This window comes from Rhopalosiphum maidis, chromosome 1 (assembly GCF_003676215.2).
Source record: "Rhopalosiphum maidis isolate BTI-1 chromosome 1, ASM367621v3, whole genome shotgun sequence".
NCBI lineage: Eukaryota > Metazoa > Arthropoda > Insecta > Hemiptera > Aphididae > Rhopalosiphum > Rhopalosiphum maidis.
Window position 1 is genome coordinate 15,851,485 of NC_040877.1, and position 26,078 is coordinate 15,877,562.

At 25.6% G+C, this 26,078-nt stretch overlaps 2 protein-coding genes across 4 annotated transcripts in view; both read left to right on the top strand.

The window, feature by feature from the left end:
• LOC113547913 (cyclic nucleotide-gated cation channel subunit A) overlaps positions 1 to 11,118 on the top strand; it is a 179,427-nt gene extending 168,309 nt beyond the window's left edge. For 2 of the 3 annotated variants that reach the window (XM_026948497.1, XM_026948500.1), the window contains 4 exons: positions 3,221 to 3,476; positions 5,515 to 5,691; positions 7,974 to 8,103; positions 10,687 to 11,118. In XM_026948497.1, the coding sequence (XP_026804298.1) occupies positions 3,221 to 3,476; positions 5,515 to 5,691; positions 7,974 to 8,103; positions 10,687 to 10,849 (726 nt within the window). In that variant the 3' untranslated portion in view covers positions 10,850 to 11,118. The remainder of the gene's footprint in view (positions 1 to 3,220; positions 3,477 to 5,514; positions 5,692 to 7,973; positions 8,104 to 10,686) is intronic. The other variant, XM_026948499.1, reaches the window with a different exon arrangement.
• A 6,918-nt stretch (positions 11,119 to 18,036) lies between these two features.
• LOC113560824 (COP9 signalosome complex subunit 1b) lies at positions 18,037 to 21,927 on the top strand. Its single transcript, XM_026966916.1, has 10 exons — positions 18,037 to 18,060; positions 18,129 to 18,242; positions 18,376 to 18,557; positions 18,630 to 18,930; positions 19,323 to 19,400; positions 19,482 to 19,711; positions 20,525 to 20,630; positions 20,712 to 20,800; positions 20,867 to 20,996; positions 21,721 to 21,927. Exons 1-10 carry the CDS (start codon positions 18,037 to 18,039, stop codon positions 21,925 to 21,927), a joined length of 1,461 nt encoding a protein of 486 aa, XP_026822717.1.
• The last annotated feature ends 4,151 nt before the right edge of the window (positions 21,928 to 26,078 follow it).

Sequence of the window (26,078 nt, forward strand, 5' to 3'; positions counted from 1 at the left end):
GTAAAATCACTAAAATGTAATGTTATAATTTTAGATAAAAAATAATAATAATAATAATAACAATAACAATTATCATAAAAAATAATTCATTGAAAAAAATCTTTAACAAAACGTGGTCAAAACAATCATCATTAACTAAAACTATGCTCACATGTCAATCGAGCAATTTTGATTAGGTAAAAAAAACTATTTTTTTATATTTCAAGATTGTCAGATGAAGGCTTTTATATATGACTTACCATATATTCATCTTTGTGAGGGATACGACAGTAACTTAGTATAATTAAGTATGCACTTGCATAAATATTGTAAAAATTGTAAAATATTTGTAACAAAATACATTTCTATACCGGTTGCAATTTTTGAAAAGGAAGTTTCCTATTAGTAATATTTAATTATACAATTTAATTGTTATGATAAAAAACTTTTTTATCTACATATAATAAAATATAACCATTACTTGTTATTTTCTGTGATTATTACACCTTGCAAAAAACATTGCTAATTTAAAACTTTCAATCAAATTTTTTTAACAAAAACATGTATGATTTAATTTGCTTTTATACCTAAAAAATAATTTTGTTTATTTTATATTAGCGACAAATAATAGTAATAATACTGATGAAATTTTAACAATTGCTTCGATATTATTGAAAAAGCATAATATATAATATATTATAGTAACAAACTTTCCGTATCTATTTCTATAATTAATTTACAACCATAATCAATATTAACTAGGTTTCAAATGCAACAATATGTTTTGCGAATTCGGTACCTAACTATGTGATTTATCAAGTACAACTTTATATTATGCAAAATTTGTAGACACATATACATGTTATTTCTTGGAAAATATACACGAGGAAAGATTTATATATAGTATACCTACATAAATGTATACATGTGCTTTGTATACACATTCGAGTTTGGATATGTATTTATGCATGTATGTGCGTGTATATGGCTGTAATTAGGAGAAACACAAATGGCACCAATTAAACATACCCCCTTTTTGAATGTCAGTATGATTTCACTTCAGAGTATCCACATTTTAAATATGTAAAATAATAAATTAAGTTGGTAAAAAAGAGGGGATCTTTTTTTATGTTATTTTCGGTAATTTGGTATATTTAAAAATAAAATCGCCATTTTTACCGTTAGTATAGCCATTACATCGCCACGCCACCGCAGTGTTTATTACAATCATCGTGCAATGTGTTATATGATCACTAAAAATTACAGCTATTCATAAAATCATTCAACTCATAATATTATTATATAAACATATTTTTAATTTATTAAAGTTACATAATATTTTATAAAAACAACATGTTTAAGTGTAAACAATTAATTCAGCATGTTCATTTAATAAATCATTCAAATAGGTAGTAAAATATTACTGAAATTTACATTTTTAGATTTTACTGTAGAAAAAAATATATAAAGTATAAAGAGAATCAAAAACCAAGCAACGAAATATTATATACAACTATTATTTTCAGTACTTAGCCAAAGAGTAATAATATTCAATACCTAATAATAACAGATACAATTTCTGATATTATGATTACCAATAACGGAGACTCTCGTGATTCGTTATGTCAAAATCAAATCAACATCATTGCAACATTTTTAATGGGTGCCCACCGGTCATGAAATCGTATACTATAGATCTTTCCTTCTTCATTTTTCCATAAAATTATAATGATACCCATGAGATTTATTTAACAGTATACAACACAGTTTTATTGGCTGTAAAACACTAATTTATTGTTGTTTAACAGACAAACAAACAAAACAAAAAAATATTTTTGTTATAATTTGCATACAATTTTATAACTTTACTCAGAAGTAAAAAAAGTTCCAATTTAGACAGCTTGCTATAATCGGGATTTTTACAACTATAATCGTCTGAAGTTAAGATAAACTAAAGATACAATCATCAAATAAAGGCTAAACCGCTAAACTCGACTTTCTAAAATTTTATGCATTATATTATAAAATATATAATTCAAATATTATATTTTTTAAAACTATAAAATCTTTACAAAAAATAGCTTTGTACCTATCATTCATTATATAAGTGCGCACATTCAAATAGTCCAAAAAATCCTATTAGACATATTCAAAATATACAATTTCAAAATTACATTTAAATCTCTTACTATGCTTTAACAAATTAAAATGCATTTATATCAGTTTTATTGTATAACCTATACTATAGGTTAATATGTCCTATAGGCTATAAGTATAATTATTAGAAAAAAAATATATTAATGATCATTACTAAAGTGATATATTAAGTAAATATGATTATTTCTTATTTATTTAGAAATATTATCTATATATTATAAATAAATATATAGATATAGATATATTATATAGATATTAGGTTAATAAATGTAAATTTAATAGTTAATACATTTCAATTATATTACTAAACACATAAATAATAAGGTATAATACTACAATAGCTCATTACGATTTTAATAAAATAATACAATCTAATTTTAAGTTTGAGATCTTTTTTTTAGTTAATTATATAATTTTATGTATGTTTTTACCATGATACACTTACCTGTAGTATTAGTTTTAATTTGATATTTTCAAATACAATTTATTTGTATTTATTAGCTTTATAAGTTGTATTTAAAATTTCAACAGACTTAAAAATGCATAAAAATTAGATTAATATTTAGTGTAGAATGTATAAACTAACAAACTTGTAGGTAGTATAACTATAATAGTACATCAATAGTTAAGTATTTAGCAACTCTAAGAGGAATAAATAATGGCTTCTGATATAAGAAGATTATCTAAGCTTACAAGTATTATACAATAATATTTAAACACCAATATGAATTTAATAATGAATTACACTAAGTAAAATCCTAAATATATTTAGTTATTAATGTATTTTCTTATTTTATTTAAACTTAATACGTAATTTTTTTTTACCTTTACTACAAATCAAATTTTTAAGGAATAACATTATTTATTATACAAAGAATTGTTATCATTCATAGTTTGCATAGATAATAATTTATTGAATTTGTCTATCAAACCATTAAGCATAAAATCAAAATTGCATGAGATCAAGTCTATGTTTGATACTTAAATTTTCATTTTACATATTATAATATCACATGAAAATTATATTTTCTTATTGCATGCCTAAAATCAATTGATTAAGTTTGTTTTTCATTCTTCCTTATAGGTAAGCGTGCTAGAAATAGCTGGAAACAAAACAGGCAATCGTCGCACAGCCAACGTCCGGAGTTTAGGGTACTCTGATCTATTTTGTCTATCTAAAAGAGATCTCTGGGAAACACTAAGAGATTATCCCGAAGCTAGACACAGCTTAATGCAACGTGGTTGTCAGCTTCTACGAAAGGATAGGCTATTAGATGAGGACGCGTTCCTGCAAGCTCAAACGCAGAATGAAACCATTAACGAAGCAGTGTCTAGATTAGGTATGTATAATAAACTTTTATTCAATTACAAGTAAACACAGTTTGATCAATATTAAATTATTTATATTACCAAATACGTTTTCATAACAAATTACAATGTTAGACATTTACATTCAACAATTAAAAATTCAAATTAGTCAATACAATTATTAAATGAAACCGTTTTTTTAACCCGCTTCCATAAGGCTTTATTTCAAAGACTAAAATTTGTTTCGCATAAATAATTTTAGACAAACAATGTTGTTATAAATAATTATTGCTTTAAAAACAGAAAATAATTGTTTATCATAATATAAGGACCTAACAATTAATTTAATAATGTGCGAATCGTACAGTAATTTGTTTTCTTTTGATAATAACGTGTTTAAGCAATATTGGCTTCAACAATAATAACAATTTAATAAAGTGTCATAACAGACATACGACTGAAATATTAAATGTCATAAACACTTTATATTTATTTTGTATTTTTGTAATATTAGACATAATATATTGATATAAAAAAAATGTATTATATAAAAAGTACATTCCTCAAAGTTATCTCGAATATAATATTATTTATTTGATTTTTTTCGGGAATGTTAAAAAAAAATCATACAATATTCTTTCGAATTTTCCAAAAGTTTGAATTTCTTATTTCAATAACGTTGCCAACTAATTAAATTAATCATTGTTATAATGATATTACTATAAAACTTTTAACGTTATAGAATAAATTTAAGTTAAAATAATAAAACTCATTTTTTTAAATGTTGGAATATTATAAACTGTATTTAAAATAAATAGGTTATAATAATATAGTATAGGTTTTAATATATGTTATAAATACTACAAATATGAGAATTTTAACTATAAACGTGTACGCTATATGTATTATTTAAGCAAATATTATATAATTTATTAGTTCTTGAGAATTGTGAAATTACTAATTTTAGTTTTAGGAAAAGTGAACTAGTTGAAAAATAAATAATGTAGTTGTAAGATTAAATTCCCATCAAATGTCATCACATATGGTTGCATCTGATAAATGATGACAACCCTTAACATGTACAATAATTCTACACAAAAATGATTTATGACAGATATTCAATACTGATAATTTAATATAAGTATAGTATCTCGTACATTAATTTGAAATTGTAGTAAATAGTGACCAACCAAACTTAAATATTACTTAATGTTAATTGAAAATGTGTAGTCTATTATTTTTATTTTTTTTTTGTATTATGTTTGGAATAATATCAATTATAAATGTTAAATAATTTCACTAAAACATTTTAAAGATACCCAACATAAAATAAAAGTCGTTAAAACTTCAATATAATATAATGTTAAAGTACACATAATGCTAAAGTGACAAATACCATCAGCCTCCTCCAGAAGATTTACTCTTAATCAGTACAAATTGTAAGTAGATATGTACAATAAATTATATGTAATACAAAGTTAGACCTAAGATATTATTATATTATGACAAATAGCATTTAAATATTGATAATCTAAAATGCATAATTTGTAGTAATTTTAAAGGTAAAATAACTCAATTTTATCTCCATCCAAAATCGTTTGATTATTAATTCATACAGTTAATGCTTTACATACTATTATACTAATTAACACTTTTAACAGATAGATACATCAATGTGGACTAAAAAGGGTCTAAAGACCGAAGGACCGTTATTAAATGTTACAATATTATGTGTACACCTCGCCACCTTGGTATAATTAATTTTCTATGATATTATGAATATATTACAATATTATACATATATTATTTTTGAATAATTATGAATGTTGTGTTATTTTTTTTTAAATACTCATTGTAATTGTTAAGAATTTCAAATCCTCCGAGCCAATTTACATTTTTGGTGTTAATTTTTTTTTTCTCATAATTTTCTATTTTATCCAATCGTCGTAATTATTATTATTATATTTACATTTGCCTTAACTTTAATATACCAATCCGTCGTAAACATGCAATTTTTTGGAACAACTAAGTATATATTATAATTATATGTAATATGTATATAATATATAGACTGTAACCATTTCGTGTCTCCGAATCGAGGTGTGGAAGGATACATTAGATTAGCCAACAGCAGGGATGACTTCGGGCAGCCGACTATGCAGCAGTCTAATCGCAAGCAGTTGAAGCACAAGTCAAAATTCTCGACAGTCGTTATCAAACCGAACAGGAAGCAGTTCGCGCAAGTTTGTACGTCACCAATACGTACGCGTGACGGACACTTGCTATAAGAATCTGTTAAGAAGACGTTTTATCCGCGTCCCTATGTAACTTGTCACCGTCTTACGCAAAAAACTGCGAATTTTAGGTTCAGAATATCCATCTAATTCTATTATTTTTTTTTATATCAGATTGAATTAGTCTATTATTGTTTTAAAGGTAAAAATATTATCCAGGACCACGCTTAGGTTTTTTATCAATATTTATATTTAAAAACTAGTAATGAACTTTTTAAAATTATAATTTTTTTATTAAATTTTAAATGCTAATAAAATGAATCAAAAAATCATTTATCAAAACTTACGTATGGTCCTGCGTAATATTCTTATTTCTAAATTTTATATTAAATCAATAAATTTATTATAATATTATGCAAACTGTACAGAGTTAAATAGATTACACTGAATGTAAAATTTGACATGTTATGCATTTGTAAAATAGGGATAACACGTGCGGGTATAACGTCATCTTAACAGTATGGTGAATATATAACGAAGATATAAGCTCTACAACTGGAATCAATCGATCCGCCACTTTTTGCGATTGTCCTGGTGCTTAATTCTCGCGGGACGCATCCTGTATATCGTAACGATAAATCTGGGTGAAGGTTACTAGTTTACTAGGGTTGTTTTTGTTGTTATTGTTGTGTGTAATATGATATACATTATTCTATACAATATCTGTACAGATAATATTATGATATATCAGATTCGCCAAAAATGCTTACCACCATGTTTCCTTTAAATATGAGGTTATTCAAATTCCGATTTTTGGAATTTTTGAGTATACTTGAAGACCATATATTTTACTTTGATTTTACTATTCAATGAGCAGCATTTACAATATAAATCTGCAAACTAGAGTATCCTATGAAAATACAAACTTCTTAAAGATATTTTATATTGTTATTCCCCTCACGCACATACACATATAAATGCGCGCACTCGCCACATAATGATATGTTACCTAATATAGCAGTTTTTTCCACCTATTAGTAAATGATTTTTTTAAATGTCCGTGTGTATAAATTCAAATTCAAATGAGTAGTAAATCTGAGTCATTGAACTAATAGATTAATTAATATGACATATGATAGATATAGGCTATGCGGGTAAATACTATAAAAACATGTGACAAAATTAATCTACCATTGCTCGTTATACTCGGTCAATTTTTATAATAATAAAATGCTAATATTTTTTTCCTACTAATAGTGATTATATTCAAATCATCGTAGCCTATATATCTTCTAAACATCTAAACTTAACACGGTGGACTATATGATTATTCTCACTGCCTATAGGCAATATCCAAAATTTAAAAAGAGGCAGTTTGGAATTATATTGACAAAATTGAGGTGAGCATGTTTGGCGAATCACTATTGCCACGCTATGCAAGTTTTGCGAACTGAATTTACTCGTTACCTCCTTCATACTTCATAGGTATTAGACTAATGTATAAAACGGAAAATTTTGGTGGTTGATGCGACAGCAATGGTGGTGACGGTAACGGCGGAGGATACATTTTATTATTATATATACTACTTAGAGACAGTTGACGCCCAGCTACTCAAACCACTCCATATTTCGTTTTTGTAATGGATCCAAAAACAAATGACGAACAAAAAAAAATGAAAAGTATTTGAAAGAATGCTTAAACTTACCCATAATGACAACAGAAACAATAATAATAATAATAGTAATAATAATGCACGCGCTAAGTTCTGACGCTTCCTGCTCGCGCGCTATGACATCGCTGCAGCATGCTGTATTTGCTGCAAAGTCCGGAATACCTTATTTAGGCAGTACGCCTATCTATAATAACATTATATTCTATTCTATTATATTATTATATTATGAATATATATAATATAGTTTGACAAATAAATACAATATTATTATAATGTATATAATATAACATGACAGCCGTACCATCATAATATAATTATTATTCACGTACCACAACAATAATATCTATACATAATACGTGTAATTATATTTAACAACATTTATAAATAACAATATAATAATATACTAATATACGCATAAGATTAATGCTAACGCGATCAATAGTGTCATAAGTCTATTAATATATTATGTCTATTTAATATTATATTTTGTACCCATACTAATTCAACATAATATTATTGTACACTAATCGTATGCGCGTCCATATAATATTATATGCTTATAGTCTCCTTCATGCGCGATGACATCTTTTGATTGTTGGGATATCCTTTTGTACATTTTCAGATACAACTATGAAAGATGTAACTACTCGGTTGTCAAATCTCGTGACCGAATATTACAATCAAAACGTCAAGCTCAATGAAAAAATTACCGAATTGGAGGAACAAATACGAGTTGTCAAATATCATTCAATGTAAATATTTTTCAAAATTAAATTAAATTATATGTCTAAGTTAATTTTTTTAAATCTATCACAATTAACTAAATTGTACGAGAAACAAACGTAATTACATGCAGCGTAAAACTTCAAACATACATTTTCAAAGCATCCGGTCCACAAAATGTAATAGGGATATTGATAATTGAAAAACTTTTTGTTTAAGTATATTGAAAAACGTAACTTTTAAATGTATTAAGTGTTTATATTCCTTTCAAAACATTTTCCAAGAAATTTAATAATTATTATATGGATGCATTAAAAGGGCGTTTAACCTATACATCTAGCTCAGAACATTTTCCAATAGTCTATATAATAGGTATCTATTCGTGCATTGTGTATTTTGCGTAGATTCTTGTAGTAGTCTTTGTTTTAAAAATATTTTAGATATTAAAATATGCTCATTTTAAATAACGCTAAAGTCTATAAAATCTAAAAGGTTTAAAGTAAATATTTATTAGTTTATTATTTTTGACTCTATACGGGGGAAAACTACAAATCTCTTAGTTTCCCATATAATAAAAACCTACGTAATTTAGTTTTATTTCGAGATACCTACCTTTAAGCAATTTCCTGAGGTTTGTTTTGTTTCCTCTGGGTAAGCAATTTAATTTAACTGACGTGTAGGTAAAAGTACATTTTGATCGATAAAAATATCGATCGACGTGCGATGCTTAATCTTTTCAAGCAACGAACAACAATTGCCTTCAGGAAAATTCTCATAATGATAATTTATACAACTCTGTCGTATAGTCGTATTCGGAAATTTGTTCAGAAATGAATAGCATTCTGCGATACGCCATTATCTATTGTAATATTTGTCCTTTTTAGCGCCTCCTTTTGTCTAAATTATATTAGATAAACTATATATTATACGCTTAACGTTTCTGTCTCGCCCTACGAACATCAAATAAATAATGAGAAATAGTACAGTGGGCTGGTCTATGTCAAAGGAGGAAAAAACGTATAATATAACGGGATTGTGGGATTATTTACGTTCTTCTCTGTCCCGCATACTCTTCCACTGCAAACATTTTTATTCGCTTTTTTTTATTTGTGCATTTAAAGTACTCATTTTTTAAAAAAATCTACCAAATGTCATTATTGTAAGTGAATGTTATTAAGCGGTAGACAGATTTTTCCGCAGATCGGGACGTTTGTTTACAGTTGCTCGGATGTTTTTAGTGGCAGAGGTGGAGTATAATTGCGGTATTATAGTTATAAATATGATTCCAAGTCAAAATATTTGCATTCAATTTCATAAATTATTAATAGGTATCCTACAATATTCATAAATTGATATGCAAAAATTGGTTGGGTGAATTCACGTTTCAAGGCAATGATAAATCTGCTAAACTAGGTTTGGCAAAAACTTATTAAAATTTGGATTTCTTATATTATTTCTCTAGATTTTGATGTTTTATGTGTTTTTATCAAAAACTTCTGACAGATTCATTTTTTTTTTTTTAAATCTCGCTCTAATATAAAATATTATAAAATACATCATGTTAGATTTATCACACAAAAACACATTTCCAATTTCCAATTTTTGTTTTCAAATATCTTAGAACATATTGTAAGTACATTTTATTTGTCTTATAATATAATATAATGATTTTCAATTGACTTTACTTCTAAGGAGTTGAAATACCTTAAAAGTTAAAAGTTACCATGTCTTTTTTATCGACACGAAAATGTACATTAGTAGTGGCAGGCACGTAGCTAGGATTTTATTTTGGAGGATCTAAATAATTTTGATAAAATTTTTATTATTACTTTTTTACATGATTGGTCTACAAGAATATTTACTTTTAATTTTTAAAAATATCCAGGGAGTCTAGACCTAATGGACCCCTTGACGTTCCTGACTATTAGATACTTTATTTGGTTTTTACTTGTTACGTTGCACAAATTCTAAATTCTTTTTTTTTTATTAATTTTATAACTAATTTAATTATTGAGAATTTGGATAAAATATCAAAATTACTGTTGGTTGTATTAAGAATACCAAAACATGTTGATCCATTAAATTGGCACGTTTTAGGTTTTCAAGACTTTTATAATGGAAAAGCAATCAATGATTACTAATTAATAAATAGTAATAATGAATATTATAGTATACGAAAAAACTAAAAACTAAATAACGATTTCCGATTTTTTATTTTTATATTTTACAAATATCGAAATAAGAAATATTTTTCTCTCTCTCGTGTTCTAAATATATACTAATAAGATATTATTGACAGTAATAAATTACATTTATAACAGTTTTTATTAATAAAAATGTAACATAATATGTTCAGAATATCTCAAACATCCAAAAATTATGTTCTACAGTTGAATTCATTATTTACTGGCATTTTCGAACATTAAATAAAATAATATTTTACAAATTATATTCTAAATTACGCCATATTATTAATATTATAATGATTTTTTGACTTTTCTAGATAAATTATAAAAAAAATATTATATACTAAAAATCGTCGAAAACCTTAGAAACAATTACTTTTTTCAATTTGTATAAGTATTTATATTTCAATGTCTTTTTACTTTTAGAACTGATTCAAAATACGAGGATCAACAGGGTTCGAATGTTGAAAATGACTCAACTTCATCATCTAGCCAATCAACGGTATTCGGAACTTATGCCACAAGGAGATCGTTTAACGTTCCCAAGAATTCTTGGGCTCGAAGGCGTCGTAAACTTAAGTCTACCTGATGTTTAACGGATGGGCTATCTCATTTACAGGATCCATATGCTTCGGCTTAATATAAACTACGGTGATTAGTGTACATATTGTTAATATTGGATAGTTAAAAAAAATCAACTGCCAATATTTAAGTAAATTGTATGCACACGTTTTATATTATATGGATCAGTGTAGGCGATTAAATTTGGGATAGTCTACTAAAATTTACATATAAAAATATATATACAATACATAAAATAAAAAATTTTACACCTCAATAGATCAACTTTCTATTATAATTTACGTATAAATGACTTCTTTTTTTGGAAGATTCAAAATATTTTAAAACTAATACCATGGTATTTTCCTCAGCTAAACAATAGCTTAATGGTGATATCATAAAAATATTGTAAAATATTCCTACAGAAATATTTTAGCTATTGTTTACATTGTATGGTTTTTTTTTTAATAATTTAACTTATTTCATGATATAATTCCACGTAAAAAAAATAATCCAGTTAAAATATTCCCATAATGTATCAAGTATAAATTTTTAAAATACCAAAATAACCATAAAGTATGTGCATCACGTTCTTGTGTTCATTTGGTTTGTAAAAAGTAATGTAATAAAATTAATATTTTAATTTTTATAACACCCAGTACGATAAAAAATTAAATTAAATCCAAGTTTAAAGATTAGGTATAATATTTTGTTACATGAGAATCTTATGATATTAGATTCTGATTTATATAAATTTATTTTTGTTGAACATTCAGTATTCCAAACTTGGGTGCAAACATGAAACAAATGCTTAACACATAATTTAATATAGAAATTATCTACTACAGATTGTAATAAAATATAAAGCAATTTAATTAAGCTTGTAACGAAATATATATTCACGAACATTTTATTGTACATACCACAACATAAATATAATAAATTTTATTTAAATTGAATGGCATACCTATTACAGTTGAGTCCCGTGGTCCGTGGACCCAAATTTATACCTAATTTATTCTGAAAAATATCCTAATTGAGTTTAAAATGTTTAAAAAAAAATGTATTTTCCTTCCTAATTTACAGACGCAGGGTTGCCAAGTATAATATGTCAACGAAATTATAGTTAAAGTATCTATTTCTAAAAAATTGGACTCAATTAGACAACTTATCGAGCGAAATTCAGCCATAATATAATATATAATTTAAAACCTGGGACTGAACTGTACAAATAACTCCCGAATTTAGTATCCTTCCTTGGGAATTATGTGCATGCATCGACCATAAGTTTATTTCTCCATGTAAATCTTTTACCTGGCAAACAATTTATTTACATCGGGTAGGAAACATGAAATGCGGAGATGGTGATAAAAACGTACTTAGAAAAATGTCTGAGAACTATTAATAAACAAAATGGTTCCATATAAATTAAGTATTAATTACTTTCACATATTTTTTTATGATATAGCAATTAGACGAAATATTTATATAATAGGATCCCTTTCTTTGTATTAGTTTTAGATTCATTTGTGTCATTTGTGATAGTTCATTGTATATTTACTTTTACTCGTCAGTTATCAACAAAATTCATTAATTTACTATAAAGCGTAATATTCCTTTTAATAATTACTACAAACCTCAACACTGTTCTTATGATATCGTCTAATTAAATAATATTATACAAAATGTTATCCGCAATTATTCGAGTATAAATTAAATAAAACACTGTCGCCCAAAAAACCTCTCTTAATTTTTTAATTGTATAAAAAGTGGATAGACCCAGAACCTATACTTAGATGGATCGAAGAGAATACATTTGGAGATGTATTTTACTACTTTAATAATTCCTAAAGTATTTATTAAAATTTTAATTTATAATTTTTTTTTTTTTTGTTATTTTGATTTTGATTCTGCATAGTAAAATTGTTATCCTTAACATCACAACGAGTATACGAACTATTTTTATAACCATGTGCATTTCGGATTAAGTTTGCCATTCGGTGTATAGTTGATGCGCGAAACTCAATAATTTTAAATCGTTTTCTTTCGCTATAGGTATATTACATAATATTATTTATAAAATCAATAAATTGTATTTAAGCATCGGTCTATATATGTCTCATTCGCATATATTATGATATGCATTCATGTGCGATATGGGTTAGGGTTACAACGATCATCCCCTCAACATTTCAGATGCTGTAAATTTTTCTTTTAGTTGAAACACATCAATTCGCGAAGTTTGACCAGTTTTTAGGAAAAAAAATTAGTTTAAAAACCTTATTAAAAACAAACCGAAAAAAATTAACCCTGCATATGACGATACTGCAGAGTATAACTACGATAAAAATACCTATGCAAAGCTCAAATAACAAAATTACAAACTGTTTACAAAACTAGCTTGTAAGACATACGTTCATTGTTGATTTGTCAAATCTGTATATCTATATGTTATAAGTACCTATTATTTTTTTATGCTACACTGAACACGTGTAGTTTGTGTTAACGATATTATCTTATTGTTATGTAGTCATTTGTAATTTGTATAAATATATAAGCGAATCCACTTAAATGTATACACAGTTATAAATGTTGTAATGTTATAAATAATATTATATAGTTTTAAAAGAGTTCTTACTGTTATTAAAGTTATTGTCTTATTGATATTATTAACATGTACCTATAGATACGAAATTTCAAAGAGTACGACAAAAATATACATAATATATATTTTTTTTTGTACATACATTGTTTGATGTTCGTTATATACTTATATATTATGTATAGCATAATATTGTGCCATGTGTTTTACATCGAATGAAACTACAAAATTATGTTTAAGTTTTTTACCATACAAAATTAGCTTTAGGAGAGATTCTGTTAATAAAATAAAAACCCGTGCAGACAATATTGTATATTATACACCTACATGGATTTAATAGGAAACACGTTTTATGTTGTATTATTATCATAACATAATATAATATATTATACATACTTTATTATGCATTTTACAATTTTGTACATGTGCACCGTAAATTTACTTATATACAATATTTAAATATAGGTAGCCAAGTAGGTATGTACATGATATTAAATATATATATATTGTGTTTTTAACAATGTTTAAATTTCAGCGACAACTGCACGGTAAAATTTAATTAATTTATATGATATATAATATAACGGTGTACAAATATATCAATTCACGTCTATAGTTCATTTAGTATTATATAATATCCGTAATTTATGCGTATATTAGTTTGTACAATATAATATAACATAAACTATGAGGTTATATAATAAATAAATAATATACCACAGGTCACGAGTGGTATATTATATGGTATAGATATCATAATCCAAAATTTTGGAAATAGAATAAACCATTTCATTGAGTCGTTTATTTTGATCACTTCCTAAACACCCATAATATAATAAGGATGATATTATTGTAGTTGCAAAAACATTTTGCAATGATTATTGTGACTACATTTTATACTAATCATTGAACATAGGTATAACCATGTAGGACATTATCTGCATGGTAAATAGTACTTATAATACACTAACAAAGTTACGAGTAAGTAAATAGTTAGGACTATTAGGTGCATTTCTTCATATTACGTAGAAAATAAAAATCAGACTTACCTATCTATTACGATTTATAGACAAGACCGTAGTCAGAACAAATTTTCGGGAAGGAGCTATAAAATATGATAAATATAATATTATTTTTAATCAAAATATTAAATAACAACCTCGATGACACAATACATGCTTACACAGTTATAAACTATTTACTTAACTCGCAATTTAGAAATAATCAAAAATTTATTTGGGGTAAAAAATGCCTTTTACTACTCTCCGTATAAACTATATAATTACTTGTATAGATAGATGTCTATAGACTACAATTAATTAGCTGCCACGCGTAATTTCTCAGCAATGACTAATTTTTAACACAATTAAAAGGACTTTATAAAACCAATAATATGCTGTCTCTGTCAGCGTCTTGAAATTTTTCCCAATAAAGTATCGTGAAATTTAAAACTTTCAAGATGAAAAGTTAGGCGAACGTGACAATATAAAAACTATCGACAACAAACTTTGCTGACTTAGTTGGTTCTAATTAAACCAACTGACCAATATAAGAAGACCCTCAAGCTAAATACGTAGGTGCATTAAAATCGATCTAATACGTATATTAGACGAAACAATGCAGGTATATACCAATGGTTTATCATTATGTTAAATAAAATATTAAAATAATTATAATATATAATTTAATTCCACACTATATAAATATATGTATATCATATAAATACTGTTCAATAAGCACATATTTTTTATACATTACAGTCACAAAATTTAAGGAAGTTGTAGGATCGATTCGCCCCCCCCCTCAAAAAAAAATCATATTTTAGTAACTAGAAAATTAATAAAAAAAAATATATTCATTAAGCCTCAACTATTCTGAAAAAGGTTAATCGTCCTCTCCCCGCCCAAAAAAATAAGCACCTATTTACGTGCCTGATACATTATACATTTATAATATAATCATATATTATAATTATATATTTTAAATTAATTTCATTGAGTATAGAAAATAATAATTTACGTAATGGCCAAAAGTTTCAGTCCCTGTGATTAATATATTTTTTGTATGAATTATTTTTTTCAAATGTTTTGACTAAAAATAATATGTATCTACGTTAAACAAAAAAAGTAGAAAAATTCAAATTATAGAAAAAGAGTCAAAAGTATTTCAAAAATTTGAATTTATCTAGAAAATTTTAATATTTATAAAAACTAAAATGTTTAAGTGCGCTACGATTTTACAACTTTCAATAAGGTTCCTTTATAAAGCAAAAACGACTGTCGAAAACTCTTAGCTTAAAAATCACAATTTTCCCCCATTTTCTTAAGAGCACCAACTAGATGACCTAATTTGCTACTAGAAACTACCCTTGAAGTTAAATATCGAAGCATTATTTCTACTATAAAATGCTCAGGTTTACTGGCAAAAAAAAACCTCATTGTAAAATCCATTCATTCATCGCAACGTTCAGAATCTAATATTGTGATAATTTGTTTATTCTTATACGGAAATACGTCCAAAAGCTATATCCCGTTATTCGGATGAATCGTACGGATCTTTTTTCATGGCTGAACACATTCGTATATTATGAAAAAGCATCAAGAATGCGTAGGTATTTCTTGGATTATGTGGATTTTTAATGCAGGAGTATTACTTACTCTAGTCCAACCCTGGACTTCAAAAATGATTTTGAAAATTTTAACTATTATCATTATTCAAATTTCAAATAAGCGTTTCATTAATATTTTGACTTTAGTACAGATTTATTAATTTTTTTAATTTAGTTATTACCTTTATTTTGAAGTTTGCTGAGAAGTGTTTTAGTGTTTGATTTTTTACGCTCCTCCCTTATAAATTTACCTTGGGTACTTGTGGTTGTGCATAGTTAAAAAATATAAAAAAAATAGCGAGCTGCTGAAATGAATTTGAACTTTAGAGCATCAGCTGTCCCAAAATTAAAAAAATAAATAATAAATCTTATTTAAAACCATAACTTTTATGGGTAATGTTAGTTAATTTATATGCACTCTTATATTTTTGTCTCAATTATTTTTTGCTTTAATATTGTATTATTAAATTATGTTATATTATTGTCAAAACATGTTAATCTAGGAACTCCTGGGCCCCCACACGAGTCTTCTCAGTGGAGCCCAGTACCTATTTCATTATATGAAATTAAAATTAAATAAATAAATAACTGCAGCGCTATGTAGTTACGAAACACGAAAACGTATGTACTCAGTGTAGGTAATAGTTAAAAACAAAGCTGTCACAGATGGCGTTGTATATTCAGATATTCTTTGTTGACTACCATCTTAGTCCGTGGGCCTAACGCAATAACTACCACATATGTCCTTAACCTTAGCATTAACGCAGTATTGTTTATTATTTTACAACATAAACTATGGTGACATGCCACTAATCGGTATAACAGTAGCTATGAATCAGCAGACTGCTTGCTACTAGGCACTAGCGGGACGTATTATAGTTACTTATGTATAGTATTTAGAAAGTGTTAGTTAATAATAGGTACTTACTACTTATTAATTATTACTCAAAATGTCAATATTTTAATAATTTATTTAAAGAATTAAAAAAATAAGTATTCAAATACGTCATGATTTATCACTTTGTCCGTATGATGATAAAACTCCTTGGATTAAATTATTTTCAAGGGGAATTTAAATAATAATATCCACCACGAACTTGATTATTTTAAAATTCTATCCACTTCGTGCTACATTGTTATTTGACATATTTGACTAATTATTACTAAGCTAGCCTCTCTGCACAAATATGATATAATCGAAATATAATATAAATTATATTCTATGATAAACTCACACATAACAGTTAAAAATAAAACAAATAAAATTATTGAAAAAAAAAATAATTCGTAAAATAAATATCTTCTTTTTCTAAAGTTGCTAATCGTCAATTATACACATGAAAATGCTGAATGTGTAATCGTTGTTCCGTCATCTAGTAATATAAATAACATTACCATGTTTATCGTTATGGGCGAACATTAATTTAATTATGCATCCATCACTGATATTAATTTAGTTCTAATAGTTCTATATTACATTATTACCCACTTATGTTAATGGAAAAATTTTAAATATTCTATGCCCGCCAAGAATTTTGATGATGGCCTTCGACGGAAAAAAAGTTGGCTACCACACTTTCTATGCCGTGTTTGATGGTTGTAGCTCTACAACGGTTACGGTAACCATAAGAAAACAGTCCTTATCTCGATTTCGTCATTATCACCGCAACACACCAATTCGGCAATACCGCATCACTGTCCGCACAAATCACATCACAATTCACAATAATATTCACAATTCATCATAGCGCTAACCGTTAGACAGTATAAGAAATTAAAATAATAGTAATATTGTTTTGTTTTCGAATATTGAAGTACTCGAGTGTTTGTTGAACCGAACAATATCGATTTTAAGTCTTAACAACTTCGACGCGATTACATTGTTGTAAGGGTAACTATAATTACAAAGAAAAACAACTATTTACTACCAGATAGTGGTAGATACCAGTACGGCATCCCGTGTCCGTTAACATAGTATATTACAACGAATTATATTATAAAGAAAATGGCATCATTGAGATCTCTCCAAGTACGTATGGTTTTCATTCTGTAACCAGCATCGCAATAATCAAACATTAATTTCTCTTTATATTTCAGCGTACTTTACGAAATACCCAGGCTGGAGCCATAGATCCAATGCAAGTAGATGCACCTCCTGAAGAAAATGACAACAACGAAGAAGAATCATATGAAGTGGATATCGATTCATTTGTAAGGACCAACATGATTTTTTTACTAATGATCATTCTTTCTTATTTAGCTTTGTTATTATTGTTATTATTATTATTATTATTATTATTATTATTATTATTATTATTATTATTATTATTATTATGGACTTCAGGATCTTGACACATATGCCAACAGTTACGTTGGGTTAGCTCGAATTTACAGGCTGATGTATATAGCTGACCATTGTCCAAGATTGCGACCTGATGCATTACGATTAGCCATTTCACACGTTATTACAACAATGAATGCTAATTTGTATCAAGTGCTACACCATAAACTCCAACAGTGTCAAGGGTATTATAATTATTGTTTATTACTATAAATAAGTTTAAAAATCGAATAATTTCAATTTTTTTTATATATTAGAAATATACTACCAGATGTTACTGGAGCTAATCCGTCAGACACAGGACTTCCAGTGTTCAATGCTATTTGGGTAGAAACTACAACTCAAAAATCAGCTATGAAACTTGAAAAACTAGATGGAGATCTTAAGAACTATAAAAGTAATTCAATTAAGGAAAGCATTCGTCGTGGTCATAATGAAATTGGTGATCATTATGTCAATTGCGGAGACCTCATTGAAGCAACTAAAAGTTATTCTAAGGCTCGAGATTATTGTACTAGTTCCTCCCATGTCATTTCAATGTGTCTTAACATAATAAAAGTATGTATCAAGTATAAGATTTACATTATTCTGCTATTATATAAAAAAAATATATTTATAAACTAACATTTACCAAATTAAATTGTGTTTAATGCTCATTATATTATTCAAATATTAACAGTTTTGGCTTTCTCTACTTTAAAATTCTACATTTAGGTTTGATAAACAGATTTTTTTTATTGTTTTTCGTTATAGGTAATAAGTATGCCTCACTATAACTCAAATAAAATAATATTATTGATGTTCTTATTGTTAATATTCTTATCGTTTTTTAGTCTCAGGAAATTATAGTTACTTATTTCCATATAAAATAGAATTATAATTAATCCATTTCTTATTAATTTGAATACATTTTAATTTAATTTAAAAAAAATGATTTTATTTATTCACAGGTTGGAATTTATCTCCAAAATTGGTCACATGTTATCAATTACATAATTAAAGCTGAATCTACTCCGGACTATACAGAAGTATTATTAGCTTAAACTATTATTATTGGATAATATATTCATGTTAAAAATATTAATAATTTTTGTTTATTTATTTTTTAGAACTCTGAACTCCAGACAACATACAGTTCTACTCTTAAGTGCATGACTGGTTTAGCTGAATTAGCTGGTCGTAAATACAAATTAGCTGCTCAAAATTTCTTAAAAACAAATCTTGATTATTGGGATTCTTGTGACGTAATGACACCTAATGATATTGCAATTTATGGAGGACTTTGCGCATTAGCTACTTTTAACCGTTTAGAACTTCAAAATAGTGTAATTTGTAACAAGTAAGTTTTACAGTATATATTATATTATCATACATACATTGTATACATTCACTACAATAAAATATATTATATAATGCACAAAATCATTTGATATCTCATAAAACTAGTCTATTATGAATTTAAATATGTATTAGGATTGTAATATAGTTCAATCACATGACAGATTATATCACTTGATGAATTACTAAAAAAAATAATTAATATTTTAGTACTTATTGTATTAAAAGTATCAGATACTTAAAGACAAACGTATACGACTACCAAGACGATTAATTATTTAAAAGAATGAACATTTTTTCTGTGCGGATATACTACTCTCTCTCTCTACTAACTTCTCTTACACTCTTAGCTATACTTTTTCTAATCTCCATTTTTGATTCCTAATTTAGAATATATAATTGTATATATTTCCATCTATGTTATTTTATATTATATGTTTGTCTTATGTATATATTACTGCAGTGCACTTATTCATACTAAAAACTTACTCAACTATTAAATTATAACTATATTAATAGTTAAATAATTAATGTACTAATATTTTTATAAAACAAAGTAATAAAATACATTTTTTAAATGATATTTTTCATTATTTAATCACTTATAATATGCTGATATAGTTATCCAGTATTTATTGTATTATATAAAATGTGTATCATTATTAATATTTATAATGTTGCTTGTATTTTTTTATTGGTGTAATATCATATTTTATCTCAAAGCTAAAATAAATGTATAGATATTTTATTTACAGTATTATTATTCTCATTTAACAGTCATTGCCATGTATATAACTTAAGTTTTTGTTTTTAGCTCATTCAAATTATTCCTTGAACTAGAACCCGAAGTACGTGATGCTATTTTCAAGTTTTATGAATCCAAGTATGAAGTCTGTTTAACAATTTTGAACAAAATAAAAGTATTAAACATTTATTTGTATATTCCTATCATATTGTTTGTTGTAAATAGCTATAAAATTATACAATATATTTAATTTTAGCCAATTTTACTCCTTGATATGTACATTGGATCTCATATAAACCAGCTCTACTCTAATATAAGAAGCAAAGCAATGATTCAATATTTCTGGTAAGCAAAATATTTTACAACATTTAAATCATAATTTTAATAATACTCAAACTTATTATTGTTCAGTCCATACGACTCTGCTGACTTGAGAAAAATGGCATTATGTTTCAATACGCCATTGCCTGATTTGGAGAATGAACTTATGCAATTAATTTTAGATGGACACATCAAGGCTCGTATTGACTCTATTAATAAAGTAAGTCTTATTGTATTTGACTTAAAAGTTTTAAATAAAAATAAAAAATTGATTTATACTTTAATATTAAAAAAAAACATGTCGAAGTCACTTGGCTGTATATTAGATTTTGAGTATACTTCATCATTCAGTAGCTATATTAAATTTGAATTCAACATAGAAACAATAATAAGCCTAAATGATGCTCATATCTATTTTTTAAGAATGCTATAGTTAAGAATCTTACATTAAGTTTTCAAGTTTTTCGACTGACCATAACATTCTTAATTCATGATTTCAAATTAACTGGTCAAAAATTATTGCAATATCTTTTAAATTATACAATTTATAAAAAAGTAGTATTATAAATTATGTAAATGATGTGATATATTCGGTGAAAATTTCAAATATCGGTTATTTGTTTTTAATTACAACTTTTGTTTAAAAAATAAATTGACAATGCATAAATATTTCTATTATTCACAATTACTCAAATACAAGATTTTACTTTTTAAATCACCAAAGCATAACCTAGTTCCAATTTGTATCACTAAACAACCTTAAATTTGACAATACATTCATCATTCCACTCAAAATTTAAAACTAATTTATAAGTTTTACTTATATAGATGTATAAATTAATCCTTAAATTTCTTAAGGTATCCAAAATCTTGAATTCTTTTTATGTTGGTATTACTTCATAAATAAATGCTATTATTTGACTTGTTGTAATTTGTTATTTTAGATCCTTTACGCTAAGCATCCAAATCAAAGAGTAGAAACATTTGAGAAAGCTATGTCAATGGCTCAACAATACAGTAGATACATGCACATTCTAATACTGAAAAGTCAAATGATCAAACACCAGTTGAATTCAAAACTCAGTAAAGTTGAACGTCTTAACACTATTGGGAAAACTATAAATGTAGATTTTGTAAAAATATCTGGGTAAAAAATTGTTTACATCTTATAATTATCATAAATGAAATAATTGGATCGTATAATAATTTTTTCATTAAACATAACAAACTTCATACACAAATATTGTTTTTATCAATAATTGTATTTTTGTAAATTAATTATTTCACAAAGCAATATTATTGATGTAATATGTATATACTCTTTTTTTTTTAAATTACAATTTGTATTTATAGTTTAAAATATTAATTTGTATTACATATTCAAGAAAAACTAATTTGAAGATTGAATGTGGATAACTAATAGGAATTATGATACAAGATTAATAATCAGAAAATATTTTCATTGGTTAAAAATGTTGTAAATGTTCCGTCAAAATATTTTTTTTACATTTAATTTTATAATAAATGACCACTTCTTAGTTTAAAAAATATATAATTTTTCAATTACAATGATTATTATATGAATTAAATCTAAAAATAATTGCTTGCTTAGCAAGTTCCTTGCTCACTTATAAAAAAAACATGTGGAAATTCAGTTAAAAAAAAAAAAAACTAAAAATGTTTAACTATGTTTAAACTAATATTAGAATATATGTTTAAAGTATTAAATTACTACACTATTGGAAGGTTTTTATATAGCTTTAGATGGTATTTGCACAATTTGTGAATACTATTTACAGAATGCCAGAATGATAAATAATATGGGAATATACAATGCAATTGTAATATATTTTTATCGGATACATTTATATATTATTTTAATAAACTGAATATTTTAAGAGACAATTGAGGGCATTTTAATGATAATTTTTACCGTTAAAGATGTAGTGGAGACTGATCAAGTAAGTACTAAGTATGTCAAATATATGTATGAAAAAAAATTAAGCTACCTACTTGTGTTATTACCTTTATGTTGATTATTATTTATTTTTATGACTAATGTGTTTTGTAATAATTTGTGATAAAAAAAAAGTAATAAAATGCATAGTGTATACTATTTGTAATTTGCATGGTCAGTTTTGTAAGTAATAGGTAGACCAATTTATTTGCTGTTTGTGGTTGTTGACTGAATACACAGATAAACAGAAAACATATATATATAAATAATAATAACAATTACATAACATTCATACTTCAGAGCTATTTATAGGTTCCTAGTTTTATACTTATAAATTACATTATAATTAAAGATATTAAATGTTTTTAACAATTCAAATAATTGCGTAGTTGAAGTTATTTATGTTACATCGTCATAAAATACAAGTGGAGTGCAGGCAACATTACTTTAAATAATTACCCCTCCCTCAAAAAAAAATTTCCTTAGCACCTAATGGCTAACCTATGTACTTAATAATCTATACGACTATGCACTACATTAATTTTTTTTTTTAATGGACATTAAAAGTGTATACTATTAGTTATGAGTGTTATGACTTATAACTAATATTATAGTATAGATATTATGAATTAAGAATTATGATAGTACCCTACTACCATACAAATAATATATGTAAGGTATAATTGTTGTACAACCCGCAACTTTTCGTGTCTGAGATAATAAAATAATAATGTATTTTATACTATATCCTATTTGTATACTATTTAAATTTTCTAAAATAATATTTTTATTTTTTAATTTATTAAATTTTTTCCCGTTTAATTCGCCCCTGGTACTTCATAAACATAACACTAACACTAGCAAGGCCGTGGGGGTTAGCCTTGGACACTAACCTAATCATCAACTGCAGTCACTATTGTATTATAGTATTGTAATTAATTTTAACTGTACAAAATAATATGTATAGTATATTTATGTATATTTTAGTCGTCCTACAATATGAGTACAAGTGTCCAATGGTCAGTAATTTGAGTGATTATACATTTACATACATACACAACTAAACTTTTGAATCTTTAAAATTTTCAAAACTATTAAAACTGAAAAAGCAATAATTAAGAAATATTCTATTGAGGTTTTAATGTAACAGCCTATAATTAAGTATATGTAAAATTTAAATCAACAGATAAATTAATGTCAATGCCTAATACTGAATACTTATTAATTATTATATAGGTAATAGGTATCATTAACCATTAATCATAATAAATTGGTAACTTTTGTGTAAACATATTATTATAATACATATATAGTTTGCCAATTTGGAAAGCATTTATTTTAGTGTTTTAAGTTTATGTTAAAGCGCAAAAAATGAACTTTTTTAGTGCCTTAACTTCCGAATTTAATTTATTCGTGAAATGTTTAAATATTATATATCAGGTTGGTCGGGCTAACCGACAGAGAAATGGGAAAAATTCTCGATGGGCACTAGCCATTATATAATTGGCACATTTTATTAAAACAAATTACCAGCTATATCCATGCGTTTTGTCACCTATTCTCGGTTCCTATTTTAAGTGTTTAAACACTGCACCCAAAATAAATAAATCGAAATGTAAAATCCAGTATCACCAACAAGACGACATTATGACAAACTAGTTTGTACCTATATTTATATTATATAGACGAATTTGTGAAATAGATTATTTTCGTCGCTTATCTATAAATATTAAATACCTACTGATAAATTAACGTACTTACCGATAACTGGGGGTAATATAACATAAATATATTTTAAAATTATAATTGAACAATATTATCGTATTTTATAATGAGGACATTGGAGATAGAAAGAAGAATATAGTTAATAATTATTGTGGAGCTTTACTTATTATTACATGTTCAATTTTTTATCATATGATGATATATTTATTTGAACTATAACTTCGAAGCTATGATAACTGCTCAACTGTTTCTAAAAAAATTTAAAAATAGGTATAATTTCACTTAATAATACTCAAAAACTAGCAGAATATGCATTTTGCAATCAAAATCACTAAAATTAATTTGAGAATTTTTGAAAACATTTATGAGGTTACTCTTAAATTTGATATAGTTAGACAAACAAATATTGATTTCAAAGTTTAAGAATCATTGGATAAGACTATGAAAGGAAAAAAATGTTTGGTAAAAAATTAATTGATAATATAATAATATGCAAATATGTAACTAATGCATGATAAATTATAATAATAATCTAGAATATCGCTTAAACTAAGCCATAAAGAAGGAAAACCCATTCACAGTAGATTTTTTTCTATTTAAATTAAAAATATTTTAAACAAATTTGACTTTAGCCCGAATCAACTTTAAAAAATATACCCATGTAATTTGCCTTTCAAAATAGCCAAATTATAATGAAAGTTTTAAATCCGAAAAAAGAATTATTAGATTTTATTAAAAATGGCTATAGAACTGAAAAACTTCGAATTTAAGACTGAGAATTTACATAAAACAGATTGAAAATATGGAGGGATCTATAAAAAGTATAGAAGAAGAAAAAAGGAAAAAGTGTTTTGATATCAACCATTACGTACCTAATTACAGTATTAACATTTAACGTTATGATTATATATTTTGTTACTTAAATATTTTAGTAGGTAAGTACATTATACGATACAAAATGTACTCAAATGCGTATTATAACTTATTTATTGTATTTATATAATACATAAATAATGTATTAATGTCATAACTCTTAAGCTTATCTTCAACTTAAGTTTTGAAGGTTGAACGCAAAAAAAGTTTTGCCATATTAAATTACAAAAAGCTGGTTTGACTGAGCAGTGTGACAAACATAATTTGAAAACTATCATGTTAATGCAAATAAATAAAAATACATCTATATTATATATATAATCATGTAAGTGAGACACTCGAGACATAAGCTAATAAAAAAATTATTTCATTGCCTTGGGAGGCTATTACATAATATATAACTTACTTTTCATACTATTTTAGTATATATTAAGTAATGTCTCAAATATGGTAAAAAATTAAATGTAATTTGAATTTTAAATGATCGTGTAAAAATTGTGACTATGTATTTTTGATATTATGATATTTTTTAATTGATATATGACTACATTGGCCAACTTATGATAAACCTTGTATTACATTTATAAGACTTTTTACTCGCGAACAAAAATTTAATCGTAAATAAATAAAAATAATAATCAATATTATTACCTATATATTTTAATATTTTTATTTCATTATACCTATTGGCTATTATAACAATTTTCTATCAGAAACAACCCTCAGAGTTGAAGTTCTTATAAGTTT

What these genes read in the sequence shown, in the direction of transcription:
- LOC113560824 (XM_026966916.1), top strand. Translation starts at nt 18,037, where the DNA reads ATGGCATCATTGAGATCTCTCCAA. An exon ending in AAACTCCAACAGTGTCAAGG is followed by an intron (nt 18,558 to 18,629) that starts GTATTATAATTA and finishes TTTATATATTAG; the next exon opens with AAATATACTACCAGATGTTA. An exon ending in GTATTGACTCTATTAATAAA is followed by an intron (nt 20,997 to 21,720) that starts GTAAGTCTTATT and finishes TTGTTATTTTAG; the next exon opens with ATCCTTTACGCTAAGCATCC.